At 42.2% G+C, this 24,449-nt stretch overlaps 2 protein-coding genes and 1 long non-coding RNA gene across 3 annotated transcripts in view; 1 reads left to right on the forward strand and 2 right to left on the reverse strand.

The window, feature by feature from the left end:
• Positions 1-24,449, forward strand: part of LOC139278570 (uncharacterized) — a 320,976-nt gene that overhangs the window by 23,525 nt on the left and 273,002 nt on the right. Inside the window, exon 2 of the long non-coding RNA XR_011596304.1 lies at positions 17,095-17,204. This is a non-coding gene — a long non-coding RNA (uncharacterized lncRNA). The remainder of the gene's footprint in view (positions 1-17,094; positions 17,205-24,449) is intronic.
• Positions 840-19,135, reverse strand: LOC139278566 (integumentary mucin B.1-like). Its single transcript, XM_070897485.1, has 10 exons — positions 18,996-19,135; positions 18,295-18,508; positions 15,720-15,898; positions 12,225-12,294; positions 11,967-12,073; positions 11,336-11,367; positions 9,152-9,262; positions 4,543-4,594; positions 3,522-3,627; positions 840-1,464 (listed from the first exon to the last, which is right to left on the reverse strand). Exons 3-10 carry the CDS (start codon positions 15,823-15,825, stop codon positions 1,245-1,247), a joined length of 804 nt encoding a protein of 267 aa, XP_070753586.1. The 5' UTR covers positions 15,826-15,898; positions 18,295-18,508; positions 18,996-19,135; the 3' UTR covers positions 840-1,244.
• The window catches only part of LOC139279038 (mucin-2-like), a 63,499-nt gene continuing 56,327 nt past the window's right edge, over positions 17,278-24,449 (reverse strand). Inside the window, exons 49-54 of the mRNA XM_070898372.1 lie at positions 23,729-23,823; positions 22,028-22,199; positions 21,673-21,905; positions 18,996-19,179; positions 18,389-18,508; positions 17,278-17,477 (exon numbers count right to left, since the gene is read on the reverse strand). Coding sequence (XP_070754473.1) covers positions 17,278-17,477; positions 18,389-18,508; positions 18,996-19,179; positions 21,673-21,905; positions 22,028-22,199; positions 23,729-23,823 — 1,004 coding nt within the window. The remainder of the gene's footprint in view (positions 17,478-18,388; positions 18,509-18,995; positions 19,180-21,672; positions 21,906-22,027; positions 22,200-23,728; positions 23,824-24,449) is intronic.

A 24,449-nucleotide genomic window follows, 5' to 3' on the forward strand; every position in this document is an offset into this window, starting at 1 on the left:
ATAGCGGAGATTCATTCATACAGAAATGCTTTATTGATTTTACTTTCCCACTGAACAAAAGGCAAAAGGTATGCAACATACAGAAGACATATTGCAAAGAGACCACAATCCCACAGTTTAAAAGAAGTAGTTAAGGGTAAAGGATACTTGGCAACATTTCTTCTTACCACCAAGTGACATTGGCTTAAAAGCGATCAAATAGAGGTTATAAAGTGAAAATCATCTTTGTGTTTAGAATTTCATTTCATATTTCAGCATCAACAACTTCCGTTCGTGTGAATAGAAACATAGGGCCCAAGTTTTCCACGACACTTAGAATGGTGCACCTCAGTGAGGTGCGCCGATTTTCTGGAACAAAAAGTGCACCTAAAACTTACTGAGAAATTCTCCCCACTCCTTGGGAAGTCTTCGGGCTCGGTTAGCGCACCACATCCAGTGGGGAGCGCAGCCAGGTCCCGGCGCCGGGACCTCTGCACATGCGCACTAGAGTGTGCACACATGTGCAGCAGCTTCTCGCCCCTGAATCTCTGCACGCCACCCCTAGCCCTGGTTGAGTGGACTCCTGGAGCGGGTGACCAACTATGCGGAGGAGAAGGAGATCCTGAGCTTGGACCTGGAGACGGCAATGTCCGTCATCGGCGACAGGAGATCCCGGGAACAGAAAGCCAAGCTAGAAAGGGAGAAGAAGCTGGCAAAAGTGACCATCAAGAAGGAAGATGTCGAACTCATTATGAATGAGATGGAGATTTCTCCAAGTGCAGCAGAGCGTGGTCTCTAGGAGCATCTGGGAAATGTCTTCGAAGCCTTGATTACTCTCACTGACTGAGGCCATCGTGTATTCCTTGGGATTGTCTCGGAGATGTTTGGGGGGGGGGGGTGCGGGGGTAGCAGGAAAGCAAAGAGATTGGGGGCAGGATGTGAATAGGATAGGATCTGGGCAGCTTCGTCTGTTTAACGTTGCCTGCTGTTTGGGCGAAGGATTGGGGCGGTCTCTGTGAAATGAATGCTGAAAATGGGCGCAGCCTTCCAAACGGAAAAGACTGAAAGGACTCAGTACTTGAAACAATAAAATCCAAGCTCACTGAATCAAAAAAAAAGGATTCCCATGGTGTTGCCCAGGTGCGTTTTGTTACTGGGAACAAGATCCTCAGCAGCCCTGAAGGTTACATATAACCAATGAACAATGGCGGAAAGGTAAAGAGCACCCAGCCCAACCAGTCCGCCCCACACAACTGCGACACCCCTTACACTGAAACATTCGACACTCCACCCGAACCGGAGCCATCTGATGAAGCAGTATTCTGGCTGTCTGCACAGATTTTGCACTTGCACGACTTCACAGAAATATACATGTACTGTTTAGTTCTTCCATTCTTGCACCTCAGATTTACTATTTTTATCTCCGATTCATTTTCTTGGCAGCACTGACAGTCGTGCTTCATGTCATTTATGTGGGGATCAAATCTGAAAAATAACCAGATCACAGTGAAAGAATTCAGTTAACTTGTTATATTCAAGAATCCAGTTATCTTATTATATTATCCATTTTAATCAACCAAGCTAGAATGCAGCAAATAGCATTGCTATCATGGTGTCAAGGCAGTTACCCATTGTGAAATACATCACAGGTGTAAGAATAAAGTAATTCTAACTAAATGGCAATATATTTAAACTTAAGACATTGCATGCTCTCAAAATAAAAGGAACGAGAAGAGCTCAGATTGCATAAAGCTGACTCCCACACAGTTATCAAATTCTGTGGGTTTCCACTATCACTGGATGACAACTACTAGGCTCGCAACCACCATTTTCCTGAGCCCTGCTTCCCCCACCCCAGTTAAGGGTCAAGCAGCCTCAGGAAAGGGGAGGGGGAAAGGGAAATTCCCAATAGCACTCTTAGGTGAGGGGAATCCAGTAGTGGGCTTCTCCTCCCATTTCCTGATTTTGGCCAGTAAACTCTATCCCTGAATCTCTTCAGAGACCCTTGGACCCATCATATAGAAGGACTGAGATATGGCCGATTTTAAGTTGGATTAATGTGTGGTAGTTCATAAAGAAATGGGAATGGTTCCTTTATGTAACAAGCTAATGGGAGAAAAAAACATTTAAAAGTAATCCCTTCAAATAGAGGTTACAAAGTAAAAATCATTGAGTTTAGAATTTCATTTCATATTTCAGCATCAACTTATGTTGCACAAATTCTGTTCAGTTAACTAGTTGTCTGAATGCAGTGAAAGAAGCGTTGTAAACTGTAGCATTGTGCATATGTGTGGAACATGGACAACAAGGGACATCAGAGGAGAGCCACAGAATGGCTCAAAAACCTTTCTACAGGCAATAAAGACCTGCTTCTTTCCATCACTTGACCGAGAGGACAACAACAACTTGTATTTATATAGCGCCTTTAACGTAGTGAAATGTCCCAAGGCGCTTCACAGGTGTATTAGGTGATAAAAATTTGACACCGTGCTGCATAAGTAGAAATTAACGCAGGCTTGGTCAAAGAGGTATGTTTTAAGGAGCATCTTGAAGGAGGAAAGAGAGGCGAAGAGGTTTAGGCCTAGGCAACAGAAGACACGGTCATCAATGGTTGAGTGATTATAATCAAGGATGCTCAGGAGGGCAGAATTGGAGGAGCGCAGACATCTTGGGATGGGTTGTGAGACTGGAGGAGATTACAGAGATAGGGAGGGGCGAGGCCATGGAGAGATTCAAAAATAAGGATGAGAATTTTGAAATCGAGGCGTTACTTAACCAGAAGGCAATGTAGGTCAGCGAGCACAGGGGTGATGGGTGAGTGGGACTAGGTGCGAGTTAGGACACGAGCAGCCGAGTTTTGGATCACCTCTAGTTTATGTAGGGCAGAATGTGGGAGGCCAGCCAGGAGTGCGTTGGAATAGTCATGTCTAGAGGTATCAAAGGCATGGATGATGAGCTGAGGCAAAGGTGGAGAGAGGCGATGTTACGGAGGTGGAAATAGGCGGTCTTAGTTATGCTGTGGATATGTGGTCGAAAGCTCATTTCGGGGTCAAATATGACACCAAGGTTGTGAACAGTCTGGTTCAGCCTCAGACAGGAGTTGGGGAGAGGGATGGAGTCAATGGCTAGGGAACGGAGTTTGTGGCAGGGACCGAAAACAATGGTTTTGGTCTTCCCAATATTCAATTGGAGAAAATTTCTGCTCATCCAGAACTGGATGTCGGACAAGCAGTCTGACAATTTTGAGACCGTCGAGGGGTCGAGAGATGTGGTAGTGAGGTAGAGCTGGGTGTCATCTGCGTACAACGATCTGTTACATTATCCAATAATCGTTCCATTCTCTGTGTTTCCTCGTTTATTCCCTCCCCGTTTTTGGATTCTATTAATATGCTTTTCATCTCTTAAAAGTGTACAAGCCCAAACCACTGACTGTCCATTCGCTGCAGAGGTGCTGATTGACCTGCGGGATGTTCCCAGCTTTTTTTACTTGTGCGTTAAACAATAACAAACAAACGACAAAAATATTAAATCGAGTTACTTACATGGAAAATGAGCTGCACTTTCCTTCACATGATTTCACTTGAACATTTGCTGAGCAGCCATCCTTGGTTATATTGAGCAATTTGGGTTTAACCTTACAGTCTTGCACTGTGGAAATTGAGAAATCAACAGAATATTTTTAAATCATTTTAAGTTGCATTATAAAGAACTATCAGATAAAACAAATGGATGCAAGAGATGAACGAAGCAACAACTTTTCTTTTAAAAAATAAAATCTTGAAATTACTGATGAGATATTAGCAGATGAAAGCTTCATGTGGTTTTCTATTGCACTCTTAAAATAAGCTTAAAACATTTGTCTGCAAGGAAATAATTGAATAACAATGAATCTGTTGATTGGTCTAAATATGCAATGCAATTTTGGGGCTGATGTCGTTAGAATAGGAATCCTGCGTAAAAAAACAAGAACTGTATTGTTACTTTTTCCCGCTGTGTCTGTGCCGAGGTCAGAGTGTCAGCAGGGCAGGACCTCTGCCCGGAGACCTGCGTTGCTGGCTGTGCTGCAATTAATTGCATCAGCTCATTAGCATATTGGAATGTGGGTCAGATGCACAAGTCCTTTGTAAAATTGGAATCAAATACTGGCAGAGTGAAGTGCTTTTCTCAGCACGTTGAACTGCACTGAATTCTGACCAAAGCATTTTTATGCTTCAAGACTTTTCAGATCAGGTAACTTTGTCATTTCATGTGCCAGTAGTAAAAGAGGACCTAAGCACAGAGCTCACAATTTACAAATGGGTAGAAATGTGGCAGAAACCTGTCCTGCCTCAATACGCGTTAATAAAGAAAGACAGAACAAGCAGATTTATAGCATCTTTCATGACCATCAGGCACCCCAAAGCAGTGCATAGCTAAATTAACTATTTGTGATGTGTAGTCAATGTGGTAAGGTAGAAAATTCATAATATATAAAGGTGAGAAAGTTTGGAACTGGAGTAATTTAAAGTTACTATATATACTGCAGGGAAGAATGTATTCAAATAAATTGTACTAAGTTCTTACCTGGCAAGGGACATGTATAGCAGCAGTGATATTCGTCCCATTTTCTCTCAGACTAAACACAGAAAATATTGAATTGTCATTGTTGTATACATACATAACATTTAAATATAAATTGTTATACCAGTGTTGAATGTGATATGTGTGCAAATTATGCAGACAATCCAAATACGGTAATAGTTCTAAATAAATTCTAGTTACATTTTCCAGCGTGCCAGTGAAATGAAAAAACATATTTTTTCAAATATATTTGGTTTGAAGGTAGTTACAGGAATATTTGTTTCAGGTACATTAAGGATAGTAGTATATCATCATCATCAAAGGAAGTCCCTCGGAATCGAGAAAGACTTGCTTCCACTCCTGAAGTGAGTTCTTTGATGGCTGAACAGTCCAATACGAGAGCCACAGACTCTGTCACAGGTGGGACAGATAGTTGTCGAGGGTGGGTGGGACTGGTTTGCCGCACGCTCTTTCCGCTGCCTGTGCTTGATTTCTGCATGCTCTTCGCGTTGAGACTCGAGGTGCTCAGCGCCCTCTCAGATGCACTTCCTCCACTTAGGGCAGTCTTTGGCCAGGGACTTCCAGGTGTCAGTGGGGATGTCGCACTTTATCAGGGAGGCTTTGAGGGTGTCCTTGTAACGTTTCCGCTGCCCACCTTTGGCTCATTTGCTGTGAAGGAGCTCCAAGTAAAGTACTTGCTTTGGGAGTCTCGTGTCTGACATGCGAACTATGTGGCCTGCCCAGCGGAGCTGATCGAGTGTGGTCAGTGCTTCAATGCTGGGGATGTTAGCCTGGATGAGGATGCTGATGTTGGTGCGCCTGTCCTCCCAGGGGATTTGTATGATCTTGTGGAGACATCGTTGGTGATATTTCTCCAGCAATTCGAGGTGTCTGTTGTACATGGTCCATGTCTCTGAACCATACAGGAAAGCAGGTATTACCACAGCCCTGTAGACCATGAGCTTGCTGGCAGTTTTGAGGGCCTGGTCTTCCAACACTTTTTTCCTCAGGCGGCCGAAGGCTGCACTGGTGCACTGAAGGCAGTGTTGGATCTCGTCATCGATGCCTGCTCTTGTTGATGGGAGGCTCCCAAGATATGGGAAGTGGTCATGGTATCCAGGGCCGCACCGTGGATCTTGATGACTGGGGGGGCAATGCTGTGCAGTGAGGACAGGCTTGTGGAGGACCTTTGTCTTACAGATGTTTTGCGCCAGGCCCATGCTTTCGTACGCCTCAATAAATACGTCGACTATGTCCTAGAGTTCAGCCTCTGTATGTACGCAGACGCAGGCGTCGTCCGTGTACTGTAGCTCGATGACAGAGGTTGGGGTGATCTTGGACCTGGCCCGGAGACGGCGCAGGTTGAACAGGTTCCCACTGGTTCTGTAGTTTAGTTCCACTCCAGCGGGGAGCTTGTTGACTGTGAGGTGGAGCATGGCGGCGAGAAAGATTGAGACGAGGGCTAGGGCGATGGCGCAGCCCTGTTTGACCCCGGTCCGGACGTGGATTGGGCCAGTGATAGATCCGTTGGTGAGAATCATGGCCCGCATGTTGTCATGGAGCAGGCGGAGGATGGTGACGAACACTCATCAAGGACACCGAGGCAGTCAGGGCCCGCTGGAAGGAGCACTTCGAAGATCTCCTCAATCGAGACTCTGCCTTTGACTCGAGTGTTTTTGACTCCATCCCACAGCATGCTACCCGCCACCACCTCAGTGAGACCCCAACACTGCACGAGGTAGAAAAAGCTTAAAAACAAAGCTATGGGTGCGGACCGAATTCCTGCTGAGGCATTGAAGTATGGCGGAGAGGCACTGCTGGCGCGAATACATGACCTCATCTCTCTCATCTGAAGGGAGGAGAGCATGCCGGGGGATCTCAGAGATGCAGTAATCATGACCATCTTTAAAAAAGGGGACAAGTCCGACTGCGGCAACTACAGAGGAATCTCCCTGCTATCAGTCACTGGGAAAGTTGTCGCTAGAGTCCTCCTCAACCATTGATGTGCAAAGTTAGAGCACATGGGATTGGGGGTAGTGTACTGACATGGATTGAGAACTGGTTGTCAGACAGGAAGCAAAGAGTAGGAGTAAATAGGTACTTTTCAGAATGGCAGGCAGTGACTAGTGGGGTACCGCAAGGTTCTGTGCTGGGGCCCCAGCTGTTTACACTGTACATTAATGATTTAGATGAGGGGATTAAATGTAGTATCTCCAAATTTGCGGATGACACTAAGTTGGGTGGCAGTGTGAGCTGCGAGGAGGATGCTGTGAGGCTGCAGAGCGACTTGGATAGGTTAGGTGAGTGGGCAAATGCATGGCAGATGAAGTATAATGTGGAGAAATGTGAGGTTATCCACTTTGGTGGTAAAAACAGAGAGACAGACTATTATCTGAATGGTGACAGATTAGGAAAAGGGGAGGTGCAAAGAGACCTGGGTGTCATGGTACATCAGTCATTGAAGGTTGGCATGCAGGTGCAGCAGGCGGTTAAGAAAGCAAATGGCATGTTGGCCTTCATAGCAAGGGGATTTGAGTACAGGGGCAGGGAGGTGTTGCTACAGTTGTACAGGGCATTGGTGAGGCCACACCTGGAGTATTGTGTACAGTTTTGGTCTCCTAACCTGAGGAAGGACATTCTTGCTATTGAGGGAGTGCAGCGAAGGTTCACCAGACTGATTCCCGGGATGGCGGGACTGACCTATCAAGAAAGACTGGATCAACTGGGCTTATATTCACTGGAGTTCAGAAGAATGAGAGGGGACCTCATAGAAACATTTAAAATTCTGACGGGGTTAGACAGGTTAGATGCAGGAAGAATGTTCCCAATGTTGGGGAAGTCCAGAACCAGGGGTCACAGTCTCAGGATAAGGGGTAAGCCATTTAGGACCGAGATGCGGAGGAACTTCTTCACCCAGAGAGTGGTGAACCTGTGGAATTCTCTACCACAGAAAGTTGTTGAGGCCAATTCACTAAATATATTCAAAAAGGAGTTAGATGAGGTCCTTACTGCTAGGGGGATCAAGGGGTATGGCGAGAAAGCAGGAATGGGGTACTGAAGTTGAATGTTCAGCCATGAACTCATTGAATGGCGGTGCAGGCTAGAAGGGCCGAATGGCCTACTCCTGCACCTATTTTCTATGTTTCTATGTTTCTATCTTCTTCCCATGGCCGAGGAGCTCCTCCTGGAGTCACAGTGCGAATTTCGTCCCATACGGTGCACAATGGACATGATTTTTGCAGCGCGACAGCTACAGGAAAAATGCAGGGAACAATGCATTTTTCCTGTCCACCTGGCCGCCTTCGACCTTACAAAGGCCTTTGACACTGTCAACCACGAGGGTCTAGGGAGCGTCCTCCTCCATTTCGGATGCCACCAAAAGTAGTATATAGCAGGGATATGGGAACAGGGTGGATAATTGTGATTAGAAATAGTTGACCGTGTGGAGGGTAAATGATTACACGAATTGGTTGGGCCAATTGGCCTATTTCCATATCATAACATCTATATATTTCATAGCCCTTAAATTTGTGTCTCTTTCATTTGGATTCTGTTGTATATCTGTCATGCTTGACAATCTACATAAATTCTGATTACATTTTAGATTTCTATTTCAATTTTATCTTTCTTTCGAACACCCTATTATATCGCATATGTTCAGTAACTTTTAACGTGTATTTTTGGTCAATTCTGCACACAGAGCAGTGCTGTGGAATGAAATACTTTTCTGCTAGTGTCAGCCATAAATACTCCCAACTCAGTATGGCAGAGAATCGTTGTAAAATAAAACTCTGTTTCTTCAATCCCATCAATGTACCATTGCCCTAATTTCAGATTTGCACTTTATTACAACAATGTGCTCATTTGTGGAACATTGTGATTAGTTTTATATTGTGCACTCATATGGCCAGAATTCTGATGGCTGAAATAAATTTACATGAACTGCTATAGCTGGCAGAGAGAGAAGGCTGTCATTCACTCAGAATGGGCTCGACTTTGACCAGGCTCTTAAAGGTCAAATATGGCACATCCAGAAGAAGATTAAAGCTCTCTCTATTCTGTTCCAGTGAACTGCTTTAACATCAACCACACAATATCCTTTATTGCATCGGAGAGGATTTTTCCAATTTGGAGTTTCTCTCACTAACCTCTCTGACGGGATTGTTAATTTAGTGTCAATATGTTCCAATTATGGATAGTTTTGTACTGTGGACCCAAATGCATGAGAAACTGTATTGAGATTGGCCAACCTTATAGCAAGCAAAAGAAGGTGGCATTTATTCCACTAGTCTGGGCTGAATTAAAAGCCTGGTCACTAAGGTGAAAGGACAGCATGGTGATTCATTGCATCATCCAGATCTTGAAAGCATAATGTGTTACATACTGTGCCACCGAATCCTCAATGTTAAGAACGATTTTTAAACATTCTCTTCATGAAGGATAGAATTTGTTTTTACGAATTCAGCTTTGTTTTCTCTTTTTACTGTTCTTCTAAGCATTGATCAATAAATTACACACATAAGAATTAGAGAAAAACAAATGAGTACTTCAATGTTCTAATACTATATAGCAAAGGGAATCTACTAAAAACCAAGTACAGTACTGTACAAACCTCGGCACAGCTTTGACGAGATGAACATGATATTTTTGTCTCTGCTACCACACCGTCTACACATCTGTAGTGCATACATCTATTTTTGTGATGAGACCATTTTTCTCCTTCCTGGAAACGAAAAGTAGAAATATTAACGTAAAAGTGATTATAAAACAAAGAAGTTAGGAGATCCTCCCTAGATGGTTCAGCTGGTTATGGCAGTAAGTAGCTGAGTCATGGAGTCTAGGAAGGGCCAGTTTCTGTTGAGGTAGCTGACCTCAACTAGCATAACAGTTGGATCATTACAATTCCCCTCAATGGCCCTGTATTGGGAAGCACAAAATCAGCTAAGATTTCTAGCCACCCCTGCTGGACTGATGTGTGTGACTGTCAGGTGAGATCGGATATCTCCGATGTAATTCCACACACCCTCTCTGATGAATACCTTGAAATCTCTGTGTCAAGGCTCACACATGAATAATGGTCACTCCGAGGATGTACTGGAGGAAGGTCATTGGCTGTAAAATAATGCCCCAGGATACATGAGTGCATTCTGAAAAGTTGACAGAACGAGGAAGAAAAGAATTGCAGCATTTATTATACCCAATAACATTTTCTAAAAAAAAATAAATAACTGTGTGGATTTCTGATTTAATATATGCTGAAAAATGACAGCAGCTCTAAAAATAATTCTCCTTTCTCTCCTGAAAGAAGCCACCGATGTGAAGGGCTCATTGCCATGGGAACAAGCTGGCTGGCATAGACATGTATAGTCTATGCCTCATTAGCGGCACTGGTTCCAGAGTATTTTTGGAAATGACCATTCTTTATGCGTGAGCCAGGGTGGTGAGTGTCAGCAGGCCATACATCGACATCACTGTAGCCAAGTCTGAATCTGTCCTCTATATGGATTTCCACCATGTGCACGTTCCAGAAGAAATTACTGGCTAATAACCGGTAATGTGAATCCTGGTTGATTTATTTTCCTCTTGCTTGTGCTAAGATCAGCTAACTCAGCACAAGCCAGGAATGGAGTTTCTAGTTCTGTATGACTCTCTGCTTAATCTAGGCTGAAGGGGTTTACACAATGATGACAACAGTTAAAAACATTGACACTGAAGCGTTGCTTGAGGCAGCAACAGCAAGTACATCCTAAGGAGGTTATGTTGGGAAAATCTTTAGCAGATACACAGTGCTGAGTTCCTGTATGAATAACTATCTGTTAAGTAAAGGCAGTTTTGACACTGATATTAAAAATGAGAAACCAAAGGCAAGTGAAGCAAATTGCAATATGGGATGATATAGGAAAGGCAATGGAAGGAAAGGCTGGATCTAGGCAAACTTTTGTAATACGGACTTAATTGTGAGATATATATATAGCTTCAAAATGGAAATGAGTTAGACCCTAGACAGAGTAAAGTCCAAGGAGCACAAAATGGCCCCTGGGAGAGTGGGAGTTAGGTGGAGTTTCACACCGCTTGATTTTAGTGTATTCTGGAATCAGATTGGGAGTTGATTGCTGAGTTAAATTCTAACCTTTGTGGCCACATAGCTGAAACTGCATTGCATCAATACAAAAGTGACAGTTTAACTACAGCCTAATAAAACAAGAAGGGCTTTGATAGACTAGATAGGGGGAAACTGTTTCCACTGGCAGGAAGGTCAGTAACCAGGGAAGCAGATTTGAGATAATTGGCAATCGAACCAGGGGGAAATGAGAATTATTTTATGCAGCAAGTTATGATCTGAATGCATTACCTGAAAGGCTGGTGGAAGCAGATTCAATAATAACTTTCAAAAGGGAATTGGATATATATTTGAAAGAGGAAATATTTGCAGGGTTAGGAGAAAAAGCAAGGGAGTGGGACTAATTGGAGAGCTTTCAGAGACAGTACAGTCATGATGGGTTGAATGGCTTCCTTCTAAGACTTATTGTACACTTGTAATAGTGTAGCTTTACCATATTACCATGTTCAGTTTCATTGTTGAGGCTTTAAAAATATATTATGGCCCCAGAACAATAAAATCCAGAAAAATGATTAAAGAGCTTAATGTTTAACGAGTTGCAACGATCTTAATAAGAATGCTCCATTCTCTTGTGAAATTCTGGCCTGATGCTAGCTATTTATTGTTATCACAGGAGATAAGTTTACTTAAGAATATAGGTATCAATAAAGCAATAAGACTTTTTCAAGCACTCACATGTCTTAATCTTCCTGAGTAGTCTTTACATCCTGTGGAAAAGAGAGGCGTCATTATTAAATGTGTGCTGCCTCTGCCAGTGGTGGCAATGGTGCAAAGTGTTAATATTTTTGTTGGAGCAGATTTTTGGACATAATAAAGCCTAGGGGGACACTTGACTAGTATACCAAACATTTGTCCCCCTCGAATGAATTTTGTAAGAGACAATACTGATGCATTATTGTATGCTTGCCTTTACTGGTTATAGGAAGCCTGCCACTTGTTTTTTCTGTGAAAACAGGGGAATTAGGCCTTTTCTTTGTTTATAATGGCCTGTCACAATGCGAGGCTGGCTTATATCAAGAGCCCAGCCTTGAACGGTAATTGTATGAAAAGCTTTGTAAACCTAGTAATATAAGGACTGTTGCTAAGGCATGTGATGTAAAGTGACGTAATTTGTAAGATAAAGGAACCTCGCAGGCGATTTCAAATTGAGAAGTAGTTCAGCAGGCGCGGGTCTCTAACACTTCTCCCAAAGCTTTGTCTCCGATTTAATAAACCTCTCTTTAAATACAGTCTCGGAAATATTTTTCCACAACATTTTAATTGTACTTTTGTATTTGTATATTTTCATGGAAATATAAAAACTCACTGGCACATGAAGTAACACATTGGGACCCATCTTCAGATAGCATCATTCCAGTTGGACAAAAGCAACCTTCAACAGGCTCACTAAATCTCTCCCCGTGTATCATCATACTGAAAATAAAGATAGTAGTTATTTGGTATGTTTATTCAATACTATTGTAATGAAGGACATGGTAATGATTTTTTTTTAAATTCATCAAAATTATTATTTCAAAATATTATAAACATTTGGATAATACAAAATATACCACAAAATACTTACTTGTGCTTACAAGAATTGTGATTATATCTGGAACAGGCTTGATAGATGAAACCTCTTGGACAGGTGTAGTCTTAAAAATAAAATTAAAAAACAATTAGTCATAGAGACATTCAAAATATTCACAATATTAAAATCTTCAGACAGTCAGGCTGGTTCAATAAAAGTTCTAGCTGGAATAAGTTTACTGTGTGCACAGCACAAAACTTCCAATTGAAAAACACATAGGGTTCAAAGCTGAATGCAATTTTTATCACTGGTGAACAACAAAAAAACACAAGTACTTCGATAAAAAAGTTTTCTTTTTATCTAAGTAGTTAATTGATCAATTTACTACTTCTTATTGGAGTTTAATGCTGTTTCACTTGAGTCATAGATCTCCTGTGTAGGACTTTATCAAATGCTTCTTAAAAGTGAGGATATTTACTTCCTCCTTTAACGCACTTCTACTAATTTCTTTCAAAATTTTATCTAATTATTAATGCGTAATTTAATATTTATCCCTTCCTGGGACGTATTTATACAGGCTACTTTTCTTTTTTACCACGGAAAAGTGATTCCACAGGTGCAAAGCAGAGAAAAATTATGCAGAAACACTGAGCCTCCATCTCCTTTTCACCTCAACGCAGTTCTGGAGTTTCCTGGGGAGGGGCGCAATACTTGTAAATAATATGGTAATGAGCTGGGAGTAGTGCAAGCACACTTCCTGCCTCATTTTGCTGCCTCCACCTGGCGACTGGAGGATCTGCCAACCACCTCCTTGAACCTCCTATCAGACAGTTTTTCTGTTGGTAAGGCCAGCGGGAGGATGGTCAGAGCTTGAGGCTTTCCATCTCTTGTTTTTGGACAACAGACACAAGGTCCCGGTACTGATGCCCATTAGCTGTCAGGCCTGCAGCAAGTGATAGACTTCCTTCCACACTTATAGAGGCAAAACCCTGTCAAGGGGCATTCTCAGAAGGGGGGAATATCAGGGCCATGATAATGTCTGACCGGAACTCACAAGTATGGACCAATTCAGAGCCCATAGGCAAAGCACACTTTGTGTTTGCTAAGCCCAACAAGCGTGGGTGGGGTGGGGAAGGGGGAGGGGGGGGGGAAGAGATGAGTGGGAGGAATGTCAGTTCATTGACTTTACTAATTAAAATGATTTCTCTCTCATCCAGTTATTAACTCTGTAGGATTAATGGAGATTAATTTAATAACAGGCTCACTTTCTGGCTCCTGAAACCATTCTGATCATTTCTATAGCAGGAAATCATATCAAAGAAGTCAATGAACACATAACTTCACCAGTTTCTACGATTCAAGTATTTCATCTAAACATTGTATGTACAAAACTATGGCCTAGAAATTCCTTATCGCTGTTAATACTGATTTTTTGGAAAAAAAATGGGCGCCCCCTCGCTTATGGCCGCCTCTGGCGCAAGATACGGCAGCCACCATTTTGGTAAGGGCCATAGTGTTACCATTGACAGCGCTGGCTCCTGAAATGCAAATGAGCAGATCATGACGTCAATTGGCGTGCAACGCCTGACTTAATGCTACGTTTGCAAATATGGACGGTCTTGCTCTGTTTAATGCTGGGTCCTAAGCACGCACAGAAAAGCCTGCGTGAAACTGCCCTGCAGAGATGTAGTCAGTGCTTCTTAAAGGGACACACGCATCTTTCAGGTAACTTTGGATTTAAGCTTTTGGACTTCGTAAAACATATTTTATTGAAGTAGTGGCTTGGTGCAATGTACAGGAAGTGCTGCTGGACTCTTGCAAGGCATTGGATGGTAAAAAAAAAGGCCTCCGAGAAGACATAAAATACTGGAAATACTCAACAGTTCAGGCAGCATCCATGGAGAGAGAAACAGAGTTAATGTCTCTGGTCGCAATGCTGCCTGATCTGCTGAGTAATTACAGCATTTTCTGCTTTTTTCCAGATTTCCAGCATCCACTAACAGAGGGAGGAGGAAGACGCAGCGAAAGGAAGGATGCAACCCTGACAGCCCCTTTTGGCCGGGATATCCAGGATGGAATCATCCACCTGTGGTCCCAGTGACCACAACCCCAATTCCCCTTTCAACATCTGTCCCACACCTTACCTTCCCTCTGTTACTGACCATCACAGCATCGTCTTGGTTACAACGCTGAAATAAAAGCCATCACAAAGCATAATTTCCAATCCAACTTTATTCATCTATCCATCCAATATGACATCAAAAATCAACTCATCACTCTTATGCATTCCCTTACTGACTGCCTTGCATTTGCCTTTGTCTATTCTAGAGATGCTACGCAGTGCTGCCCCAGTGGTTGCAGGATGGCTGGTGGAAGGCTGTTGACTTTCATTGGGGAACACTGCAGATGGTCTTGCAGGGCAACCTCAAGGAGTTCGTGGCTGGGAGTGTGAAATCGAGTAACGTTTCTTCTTTGTCACTCTCCTCTCCCTCTTCTTGGTCAACCACTGGTCGGGCAGGCTGGATATCTTGGGCATGTGAAATGAGGCAGGCACAAGGGTTGAGTTGTGGTGAAGGGAGGGGAGGAAAGCAAGAGCTGCATGCACCTTGTAAATCAGAAGATATCGTGGGATGAGGGGAAAGTGGGATGTAAGAAGGAGGATAAGATATGAGGATGCCAGCAGTTTGTATCCTTTCAGCCCTGCTGCTGGCCAAGACCCCTGCCAAGGATGGCCAGTACTGTCTCCTCCAAGTAGATGAAATGAAGCTAAGAATGTGAGGTATGCCTCGTGTTTGGTGCAGATTGTTGGTAGGTGAGCAGTATGTGAGGCTCGTGGTGCAGTTGGTAGGAGATGGGGCTTTTGAAGATACAATCACTGACCCTAACCACTGGTCTGAGGTCATAAAGCTTCTTTGGGCACTGGAGCGAAATTGTGGAGGTGACACTGCTGGCAGTGACAGCCTCGGTGATCTGGTCCCACATCATTCTTTCTGGAGGGCCTCCTAGCCCATGTTGGTAGAGGGCCAGTCGTGCAGTGTTAACCCCCTGCACAAAGCCTGTTGAGCCATTTGTGTTAGTGCTGAAGCACTTCTACCATTTTGTTTACGTGCGGAAGCAGTTCAACGTTCAGAGCTGAAGACTGCCATTTCAGAATTATTTTTAATGTTAATTTTTTTCACAAGGCATTTGAGCTATAAGGGCTAAAGACTGCGTATTTTTAATAGATTTTTCTTTTTTTCATTTTAGAAGGCAGTTCCCCTTTAAGGGATTAACACTGCTTTCTAAAATGACAGGCTAGCTTTAAGATAACGCTGCCTTTGTCCAAGGACACTACGAACACGCTTCATTAGACCTTCTGTTGAGACTACTGGCAGGTTTTGCGTTCATTTAAATTAGCAAACCGCACCAAAATGCTGGTGCAGATTGCGCAATTAATGTGGGCGGCTGTTACCTTCGGCCCGTGGTGACACCGGCACGTTTCCAGCCTACTCAAATTTCTAGACCTATATTCAATCCTCAAGAATCATTCTATAGTTTCCCAGCACTCACCGCATACTCCATTTGTTGAGTTTCTCCAGTCGACACATGACCCTGCTCCATTACATAACATGGCAGCAGCTTCCAAACTGGTACAGTCCAGCTCTACAGAATTCATCGCACAGTTGTCATAATAACACGCCTTGAGGTAGTGTTTAAGTTCCTTCTTTTTTCTGCATTTTTTGAATGAACTGCAGAATGGGAATGCAAAACAATTTAAATACAAGTAACATAACAAGAAGCCAAAATGATTTCCTTTCTAAGAAAACTTCAAAGCTTTACAATGCCCATAAAATTAAAATGTGATGAGGATAATAAATGTCTTTCCCTGCTATTTTGATGGGCACTAGACTATATTTAAAAGGTTTAATGCCCGTATCAATATAGACGAGGGAAGAATGATCGTATCCTATGATGTAATTCCACAACCATTGTCTCATATATTGATAGAAAACAGATTTATGATGCTTAATATCACAAAGTTAGTATAATAATTTTTAATATCTATACTAAAAACATTAAACAATATTGGTGTAAGAGAATTATCAAGAAACCTTCTACAACAATGATTTGATAAGTTTATTTTCCAATTATATCAACTTAGGTACTTAGGTTGATCGGTTAAATGTATGCTTCCTCCTTTCTCAAGTATTCCCGTATACTGAATGGGGACAGGAATGTTGCAATTGTTGATGCAGTGTAATTAAATTATACAGACAAACATAACTGGCAGAAAATAGTTATTCTCAAAAGTGCAACTGTGAATTAATAGGGCCAGTTTTCCAACTACATCTCCCACTGGGAGTGTTACCCATAATTTTTCCATCCACTAATTTTAATGTACAGAAAATCACAGGGATTGACCCATGATCTCCAGATATGCGCAACCAGCAGATGAGGCTCCATGCTGGGAGCACATTTCAGTAAATTGGCACTTCTTTCTTGAGCCCACATTACTCAACTAGGAAGGTTGGCCCTTCAAGTATACTGTCACTTTTAATACTTCAAGTGCATCTACTATATATAACGTGCAGATGATAATTGGCCAATTAATAGTACTAGAAGTTTTAAACATAATAACATAAATGAAACTCAGAGTTAATAGATACCCTTTTAGATGGTGGCAAAATGTTTTAACATGTATTTAAATGCTTCTTAGCTAGAGCCTATAACTAATAATATGTAGAAATTCTAAGCGCCAGCTTTAGTTTTTTTAATATATGTTCATCAGTCTTACATTGGTACAAAAAATAAATTATTTGAACAATGTGGTATAGTGAATTATTCCAATTTGATTCTCATTCTCTTTGTATCTTTTAAGAATATTTCTCTTCAAGTGTTTACCTAATTCCCTCTAATGCCCTGACCCAATTGTGTCTTCCTGTAGGCTCTTTGTCACAGTTTGCCATGCAACCCGAATTTAATGATATCAGCACATTTTGACATTAGTCCCTCTATGGCCATGTGAAAATGATTTATATAGATGGAGAGCGAGAGGTAAGCTATTCTTTTATAGATAACTTTTAAATATACAGTATTTTTATCACTATGCGAGTGGTGTTACTCTAAACTATATCTCTTGGAAGTTCCAAACTGACTTAAAATTTCCAACAGATACAGCTCCTTGAATATCTCTAAAAGCATTTATTGGGATTTGCTGGACATTCATAACTTTTAACCATATTTGAAAATCACTGCCCGTCATACACGCAGTTGAACAAATCACTCGGTCTATGTTTGTTCGAAAGTATTGTGGGTTCTTCAACCAACCTTTGCAAGACAACCGACAAATAGATTGGGACAGGATTTTGATTATAGCTAGTTTTTTTTTTAAATTCGTAGCCAATCGTTCCAATTCTTTGTCAAATCACAAACGCCAGAGGTCACCTTGGGCCCATTCAAGGATCACTCTGCGCCAATGCTCTTAGCCAAAAGGCCTAGAGCCACTGCACCGTTCCTGGAAGTACTGCAATACCAGGTTCGTGCCATGGAGGTGGATGGGTCAGGTCCCCCACACACCTCCGCCTCCTGACAGGTGCTAGTGATTGAATTAAAGAAACTACTTGACAAAACTGCGCAGGACAGAGCTGCTTCATTTTTGTCACTGTTGGCAACAGCAAATAAAATTTCCCTAATGAGTCACAAATGAGTTTTAAACTGATGCATGTCAGGGATGATGCTAAGCTCTTTAAATTCTCTTCCACCTTTTCACCAGAGCCGAGCAACTCTGGATGCTTCTCTTATATGGATGAGAAGAGGAAACAGCGCAAATAGTTCGCAAATGGAAAATGGGGTGGCTGACATCATTTTTGCCTCATTTGCACAGAACCATTCAAAAATGGGCAGGTGCGTTCTATGGCAATTAGAAATTTGGGGCAGGTGAAAAAATGGAGTTTTTCAGCACAATGGAATTTTATCTTATTGGATGGACCCAATTAGAAAATACATGCTTTTTAGTCCAAAGCATGAAAAAAAGTATAACACTCTTGTTGACTTTATAACTATATATTTTTTTAATTATGTGATATAAAAGTGTAGATAGACTTTGTTATTTATTTTCAATGAAGTGAGACAAAAAAGTACATACTCTCCCGATATGGCTTCACACACAATACTCCCAAATTCACATGGTGGAGGGGTGGGAGGCACAACACAAGGCACATTTGTAGGGGCTGCATTACAATATGGCTTATTAGGGTCGTCAACCTTCCAGTCAAATGCAGTTTTGTGACAACAGTCAGAAGGCTCTATTTGTCCATTCCTTCTTACACATTCATCCTGTATATTTCTAGAATAAGAACCTATGAAACAGAAATATTTTGTGTCAGTGAACAAAATCTATTACTCTAAAAGTACAAAATGCATGTTTTAAATCTTAATTGTCTTTTACAAAGGCCTTAATAGGTTAAGCTCCATGTACTCAAGAACTTAAGGTGTCTGCTTGCTACAAAGAAATAAGCAAAGGAGAAAGATTTGGAAAAACACGGGAAGCAGACAAGTGGTTTCATAGCACGGAGACCAAAAGTTGCCCCATGTTAATGCTCATCTATATGTGTCATAAATGCAATAGCTACAGAAATTTTCAGACTTAAATGCACAGATTCATAGGTCTTTACAGCACAAAAGGAGACGTGTAGCCACCATGTCTGTACCAGCTCTTTGTTAGAGCAATTCAGAAATGAATCGCACTGCCCTATGCTCTTTCCAAACTGTAACCCATTAAATTAGTGCTGTAATTGATGTAGCTTACACTATCATAACATAATTTAATAATAACATAGCTCATACCGCATTGTCCTTGGGTATTATCTAGGAAGTACTGTTCTGCCACTTTGATTCTGAAATTGTTTTGGAGACCAATAATGGTGGTTCGAATGTCAGGAATAAAAATGTATATTCTGGCACCCACTTTTGAAATGTTAAATCCTTCTGCATCATATGGAAAGCTCACAGCTACTCCATTGATTGTTACCTGTAAGAGAATTGATAGAAAGCACGTTAAAAATCTTTTGAGAACTCCATTCTTGAATTTATTATGAAATTATGTCACAGGAGTAATACTAATGTGATCTTTACAGATTTTTGAAGAATGTAATGGCCCCAATTTCAACTGGGGGACAGTTTTTGTTGCGTGAGTTTTGGTGCCAGTTCAAATCTTAACCACTGCAGCAAAAATAAAGACCCTGCGGATTTTAACCCCCGGACCGGATTTAAAAGCTGCAGGCAGACTCTCACACCATCAGGATCCAACATACCTTAACTAAAAAGGACATTCCGGCTTTGGGTGGGAGTCCTTGTCACTTGCTGAGTGGAGCAGGTGAAAAGTGTGGCAGGTCAGATCCCAGCGGTTCCAGGGGACCAGGGGAATTTTAATTGTCCACCCTCCCCACCCTGATTTCTACTGGATGGGTAGGGTTAAATTCACCCCTACTTGTTACTCTTTTTTAAATCTCATTTGTAATTTTTTTTCTACTGTTCCTGTGCTTTTATTTTTCCTATAAATGTGGACCCCTCCGAGAAGGATATCAGTTAGAGCACAAAATGTATGGACTCCATCCAGAATGATGAACATGTCAGGCGGTCTGTCCCTTCTTGCAAACTTATACAACAGATCCTCTTCCACAAATCTCAAAACATCCCTACAAAGGGATGAGTTAATGCCAATGATAGCACACAACCACTAGCCCCAACTGTACAAGAAAAGTGAAACCCAACCCAGAAACGCCCTTGGAGGAGTTGAGATAGGCCCTATGCCAGCAGCCAGGCCAACCTTGGACCTGCAGTGTGTTAAATCACTGTGCACATGAGACTATCAAAGCACCCTCCTGTAAGTGCTGGGTTGTGAGTATATATCAATACACAATCAGTGTGAAAACCAGTGTACGATTTTCCCATTGGTTTAAAAAAAATTGTGAACATTCTTTCTTGCAAGATTACTTTTTAAAAGTTTGCCAGTTTTCCTGCTTCAACTTTTAATCTGTTTGTTTGCGTTCAGTTTCTTGAAATAAAAAGTCGAGGGGGGAAAAAAGACCAAAACATTAACCCCCTCACCCCACCTCCTCTTCCCCACCCTGCAAAAGATATTGAATGTGCTGGGTGAAGAGGCAGAATAGGTAAGTGTGGTTGTCATGGGTTAGATCTGCAACCTGCCACCCGGGTGTAAAACACGTGTAAATCCCAGATGTTACGGTTGGTCGCCCGATATTAATTTCTATTGATTTCAGTCTGGCCGATCCGCAATACCAATTCTATGTCTGGGTGGCAAGTTGCAAATCTATCCCTTGTTAGAGTTGGCTAGACCCCATCACGGGCTCGACGAGCCGAATGGCATTCTTCTGTGCTGTATACTTTCTATGATAGTAATATACCATGGACAGTATTGGTCAGCATACAATATTATTGTCCTTCTGAGAGTGCAGAAAACAGTAAATCAGATTTCATTGTGAGGAAAAGTAAAATAAGTCACTTTTGTTTTTCTGTTCCTAAAACTCACTGGCTGCGAAACTCCAGAGCGCCCCGTTTGGGGCGCGGTAACCCTCGCGAGATGTGACTTCCTGCACCCGACGTAGAAGTCCCACCCTGCGACCTAAATTGGAGTCACCACCTCTGAGAGAAAGTGGAGCGCAATGTCGGGTGCTCCTTTTCTGCTTGGAACGCTAAGCGGCGCAACGCAGAGGGCTATACGGCCTCTCTGCGTAGAGCTGACACGTTCCATGGGCCCTCCTCTTCCGTTAAAGAGGAAGGATGCTATGGGCTCTGCACGGCTCTTGATAGGCCTCCACTAGGCCACCGGGACGCGGGGTGCCGTAGCCGCAGCCTAGCACCAAAGCGGAGTGCCGGTCTGCACGACTAGACCCCGCGAAATTGGCAGAGAAAGGCCCGACCGGTAAGTCGTCAAAAAAAATGGCAGCACGCATCTCCCCTTTAAATTTACACCCGCAAGCGGAGTGCGGCCGGTTTGTGACTTGCGAGGCTGGAGCTGACATTGCCTGCAGCAGCCACACGGGGTGCTGCTCAATTTCTGTCGCGGGTCATAAAGGGGTCACCGCGCACGGTGATGACATCATCGGCAGAGGCGTAGTGGCCCGGGCGCTACCATTGGGAGAGGGGGCGGCGCTACTGGTCCCGTGCTTCCGCTAACTCCCATGCAATTTTGCGGGAGCAGGTGGTGCCCTCCCCCCACCCCGGGCTAAAACACTTTTGCGCCCTGTTAGCGCCTCCCAATGGTGCTAATGGGAGATGCACAACAGACCAATTTCAGCCCTACTATATTTCTAACTTGAATTTAAATAAAAGAGGTAAAATGATGCATAACATAGGTGCAGTAACCTATAGAATAAAATACACTTAAAAATATCTTTGTGTTCAATAATGTAAGGATTGTCAGTGCTGAGAAAAGGATCATGTCACTGACTAATAATTATGCAGTACTACTATGCACATGTAAACAGACATTAATACTTACCATAGTTCTATCTGCAGTAGAGTAATGTATGACATTTCCGTTGTAACGAATAATTAGCGTTTTGGGGCAGGGTTTGGGTTTTGCTGAGATGCAATAATAATTATCAAGTATCACGGAAAAATTGTATTTTGGGACTATTTCTTGCACAAGAACGTATGTACAATTTTCAAAGAACTCATAGAATAGCCCATCGAAGGTACGATAATGTGAATCCCCCCATACTTGACATTCACCTAAAATTTAGGAAACAAATAATGTTTAGATTCCAATTAAAAACAATAAGTATTCTGAATATCTTTTCCATTTTGGGGTTTAATAAAAGATGAATTTGAATCGATTTAAAAAATGTACGTACTGTCACAGTCCCATGATGAACAGCAACCATCTTTAGTTGTGACTCTGACGGGCACTAACCCACTGTAACATGTAGGCTTCACAGGCAGTGCACAAGCAACATGCTGAATTTCATACGTTTGTGCTACAACACAAGTAAGGGTCGCACAGTTTTCTTGCCATGTTTCATTGCACTAGGAGAGGGTGACAAACAAATGAATACATCAGCAAGCAGTAAAATGAGCTCAACCATTCCAATACAATTTTCATGTTATTGCATATGAAAAAAAAATCTTTCAGGTTGGTTAGGTTGAACTCGTCTAACTATAACAATTCAAAGAAGCCACAGCATCACATCAGTTTGGTTTCTATGAATTATACATGCCTTTTATTATAATGTAATTCTTGGGGAGTAAGCATTGTGCTTGCTATATTAATATTTGGATTTTACTGAACATGCCATAGTGAAGTATAAAATGTAAAACAAAAATCTCAGGATGCATGCACCCCTATGTTGTCTGACCACCCAGAGACTGAGCAGGTGAGGCACGCTGGTACTGCAACTATCAAAGCATCCTAATTTTTGTAGGTTTGGTCATCAGCATGGCCCTGATGCACACTCAGGAGTGGGCAGGGTACGTGAAAGGGGTAGAAAAAAGGTAGCAGGGAATCAAAATGAAAGGTTTGGGCTTACACTGGGTGGTGGGCAATTTTGTGGCCAAGATCAAGGAGGGTCAGGCTGCAAAGTGATGCGGCACATGTATGTCTTCAATCTCCTGTCAATATATGTTTAAATGGGATTAAGGGATGATTACATGTGTATTTGGAGAGAGTAGGCATCAAAGTGGCATTGCTTCTGATGCTGGAAATGACATGTCAAATACAACAACAACGTGTATTTATAAAGCGTCTTTAACCTAGGAAAACATTCCAAGGCTCTTCACAGGAAGAACGTAATTAGACAAAAATTTACATCGAACCAAAGAAGAGGTGACTAAAATATTGGATCAAGATTTGGTTTCAGTAAGGGACTTAAAGGAGCACAGTGAGGCGGAGAAGTTTGGGGAGGGAATTCCAGAGTTTAGGACCTAGACGGCTAAAAGCACAGCTGCCAATGATGGGGCGAAGAGAGTAGGAGATGTGTAAGAGCCCAGAGTTGGAGAAATTGTTGTAAGGCTTGAGGTGGTTTCTGTGATAGGAAGGGGCAAGCCGGTGAGCAATTAGAACACAAGGATGAGAATTTTAAAATTAAGATGTTGATGGACCAGGTGCCTATGTAGGTCAGCAATCACAGGGTTGTTAGGTGAGCAGGACTTGGTGCAGGTTACAATGCAGGCAGTAGAGTTCTGCATGAGCTCAATTTATGGTAGCCGTAAGATGGGAGCCCGGCCAAGATAGCATTGGAATAATCTAGTCAAGATGCAACAAAAACATGAATGAGGACTTCGGCAGCAAAAGAGCTGCAGCAGACAGGTGATGGTTCAGAGGTAGAAGTTAGTGGTTTTGTTGATGGAGAGAAAATGGGGTCAAAAGCTTAGCTCAAGATCAAATAAAATGCCGAGGGTGTGAACAGTCTGATTCAGCCTGAAACAATGGCTAGGGTCGGGTATGAAAATGGCAACGAATTGAAAAATAAGGTGAATCACTTACTTTAAATATAATGTTTTGAGTATTAATTTACTACAACATCAAACTTACGAGTAATTAGATGAAGCTTGATTACCTTTCTTGGTGGGTCTGAATTACAAAAACATTCTTCAGGTGTGATCGTTGTAGAGATGGCAGTTGTGGTGCTTGTCCCTGTTGTAGTTATTTCTTCTAACGAGTAAGAGAATCGTTCAAACTATAACAGTATTCTCTGAAATAGACCCATTTTTCTATAACTCATCAAATAAACTGCAGGTGTTGAAGAAATTCCTGTCCATGTTTCCCAACAAGTGTGTGCTGGGGCGGAGTTTCCAGTTGCTGACAGTTCAGAATGCTGACCCCTTTGGAATTCCTGCACTAGCATATCAGTATAGCATTGGATGCGCTAGCAGCTTATTCCAAACTTCCTTAGACTGGAAATACTTTTGTGTGTTGGGGGGGAAAGGGTGGCTGAGTGGGGAGGGGCACACCCATAGCAACATGAATAGCCCATCAGCCGCTCAAGCCTATTACACCATTTAATTAGATAATTGCGGATCTGAACCTCAGCTCCATTTACCTGCTTTTGTTCCATATCCCTTGGTACCCTTACCCACTGAAATTTCTACAATACCAGAAAACTACAGGAACTCTGTAATACCCAACACTCAAAAGGCACTATGAGTCAAATTGTTTTCTGCTACAATACTGGAGCTTTAACATCAGTCATGCGATGATCTCAGTAAAGTTAGGGATCTATAATTACTACAAAGCATCTCACACATATGAGAGCAAACATCAATGAAAAATAGAATCAA

The sequence above is a fragment of the Pristiophorus japonicus genome, chromosome 13 (genome assembly GCF_044704955.1).
Source record: "Pristiophorus japonicus isolate sPriJap1 chromosome 13, sPriJap1.hap1, whole genome shotgun sequence".
Classification (NCBI taxonomy): Eukaryota; Metazoa; Chordata; class Chondrichthyes; family Pristiophoridae; genus Pristiophorus; species Pristiophorus japonicus.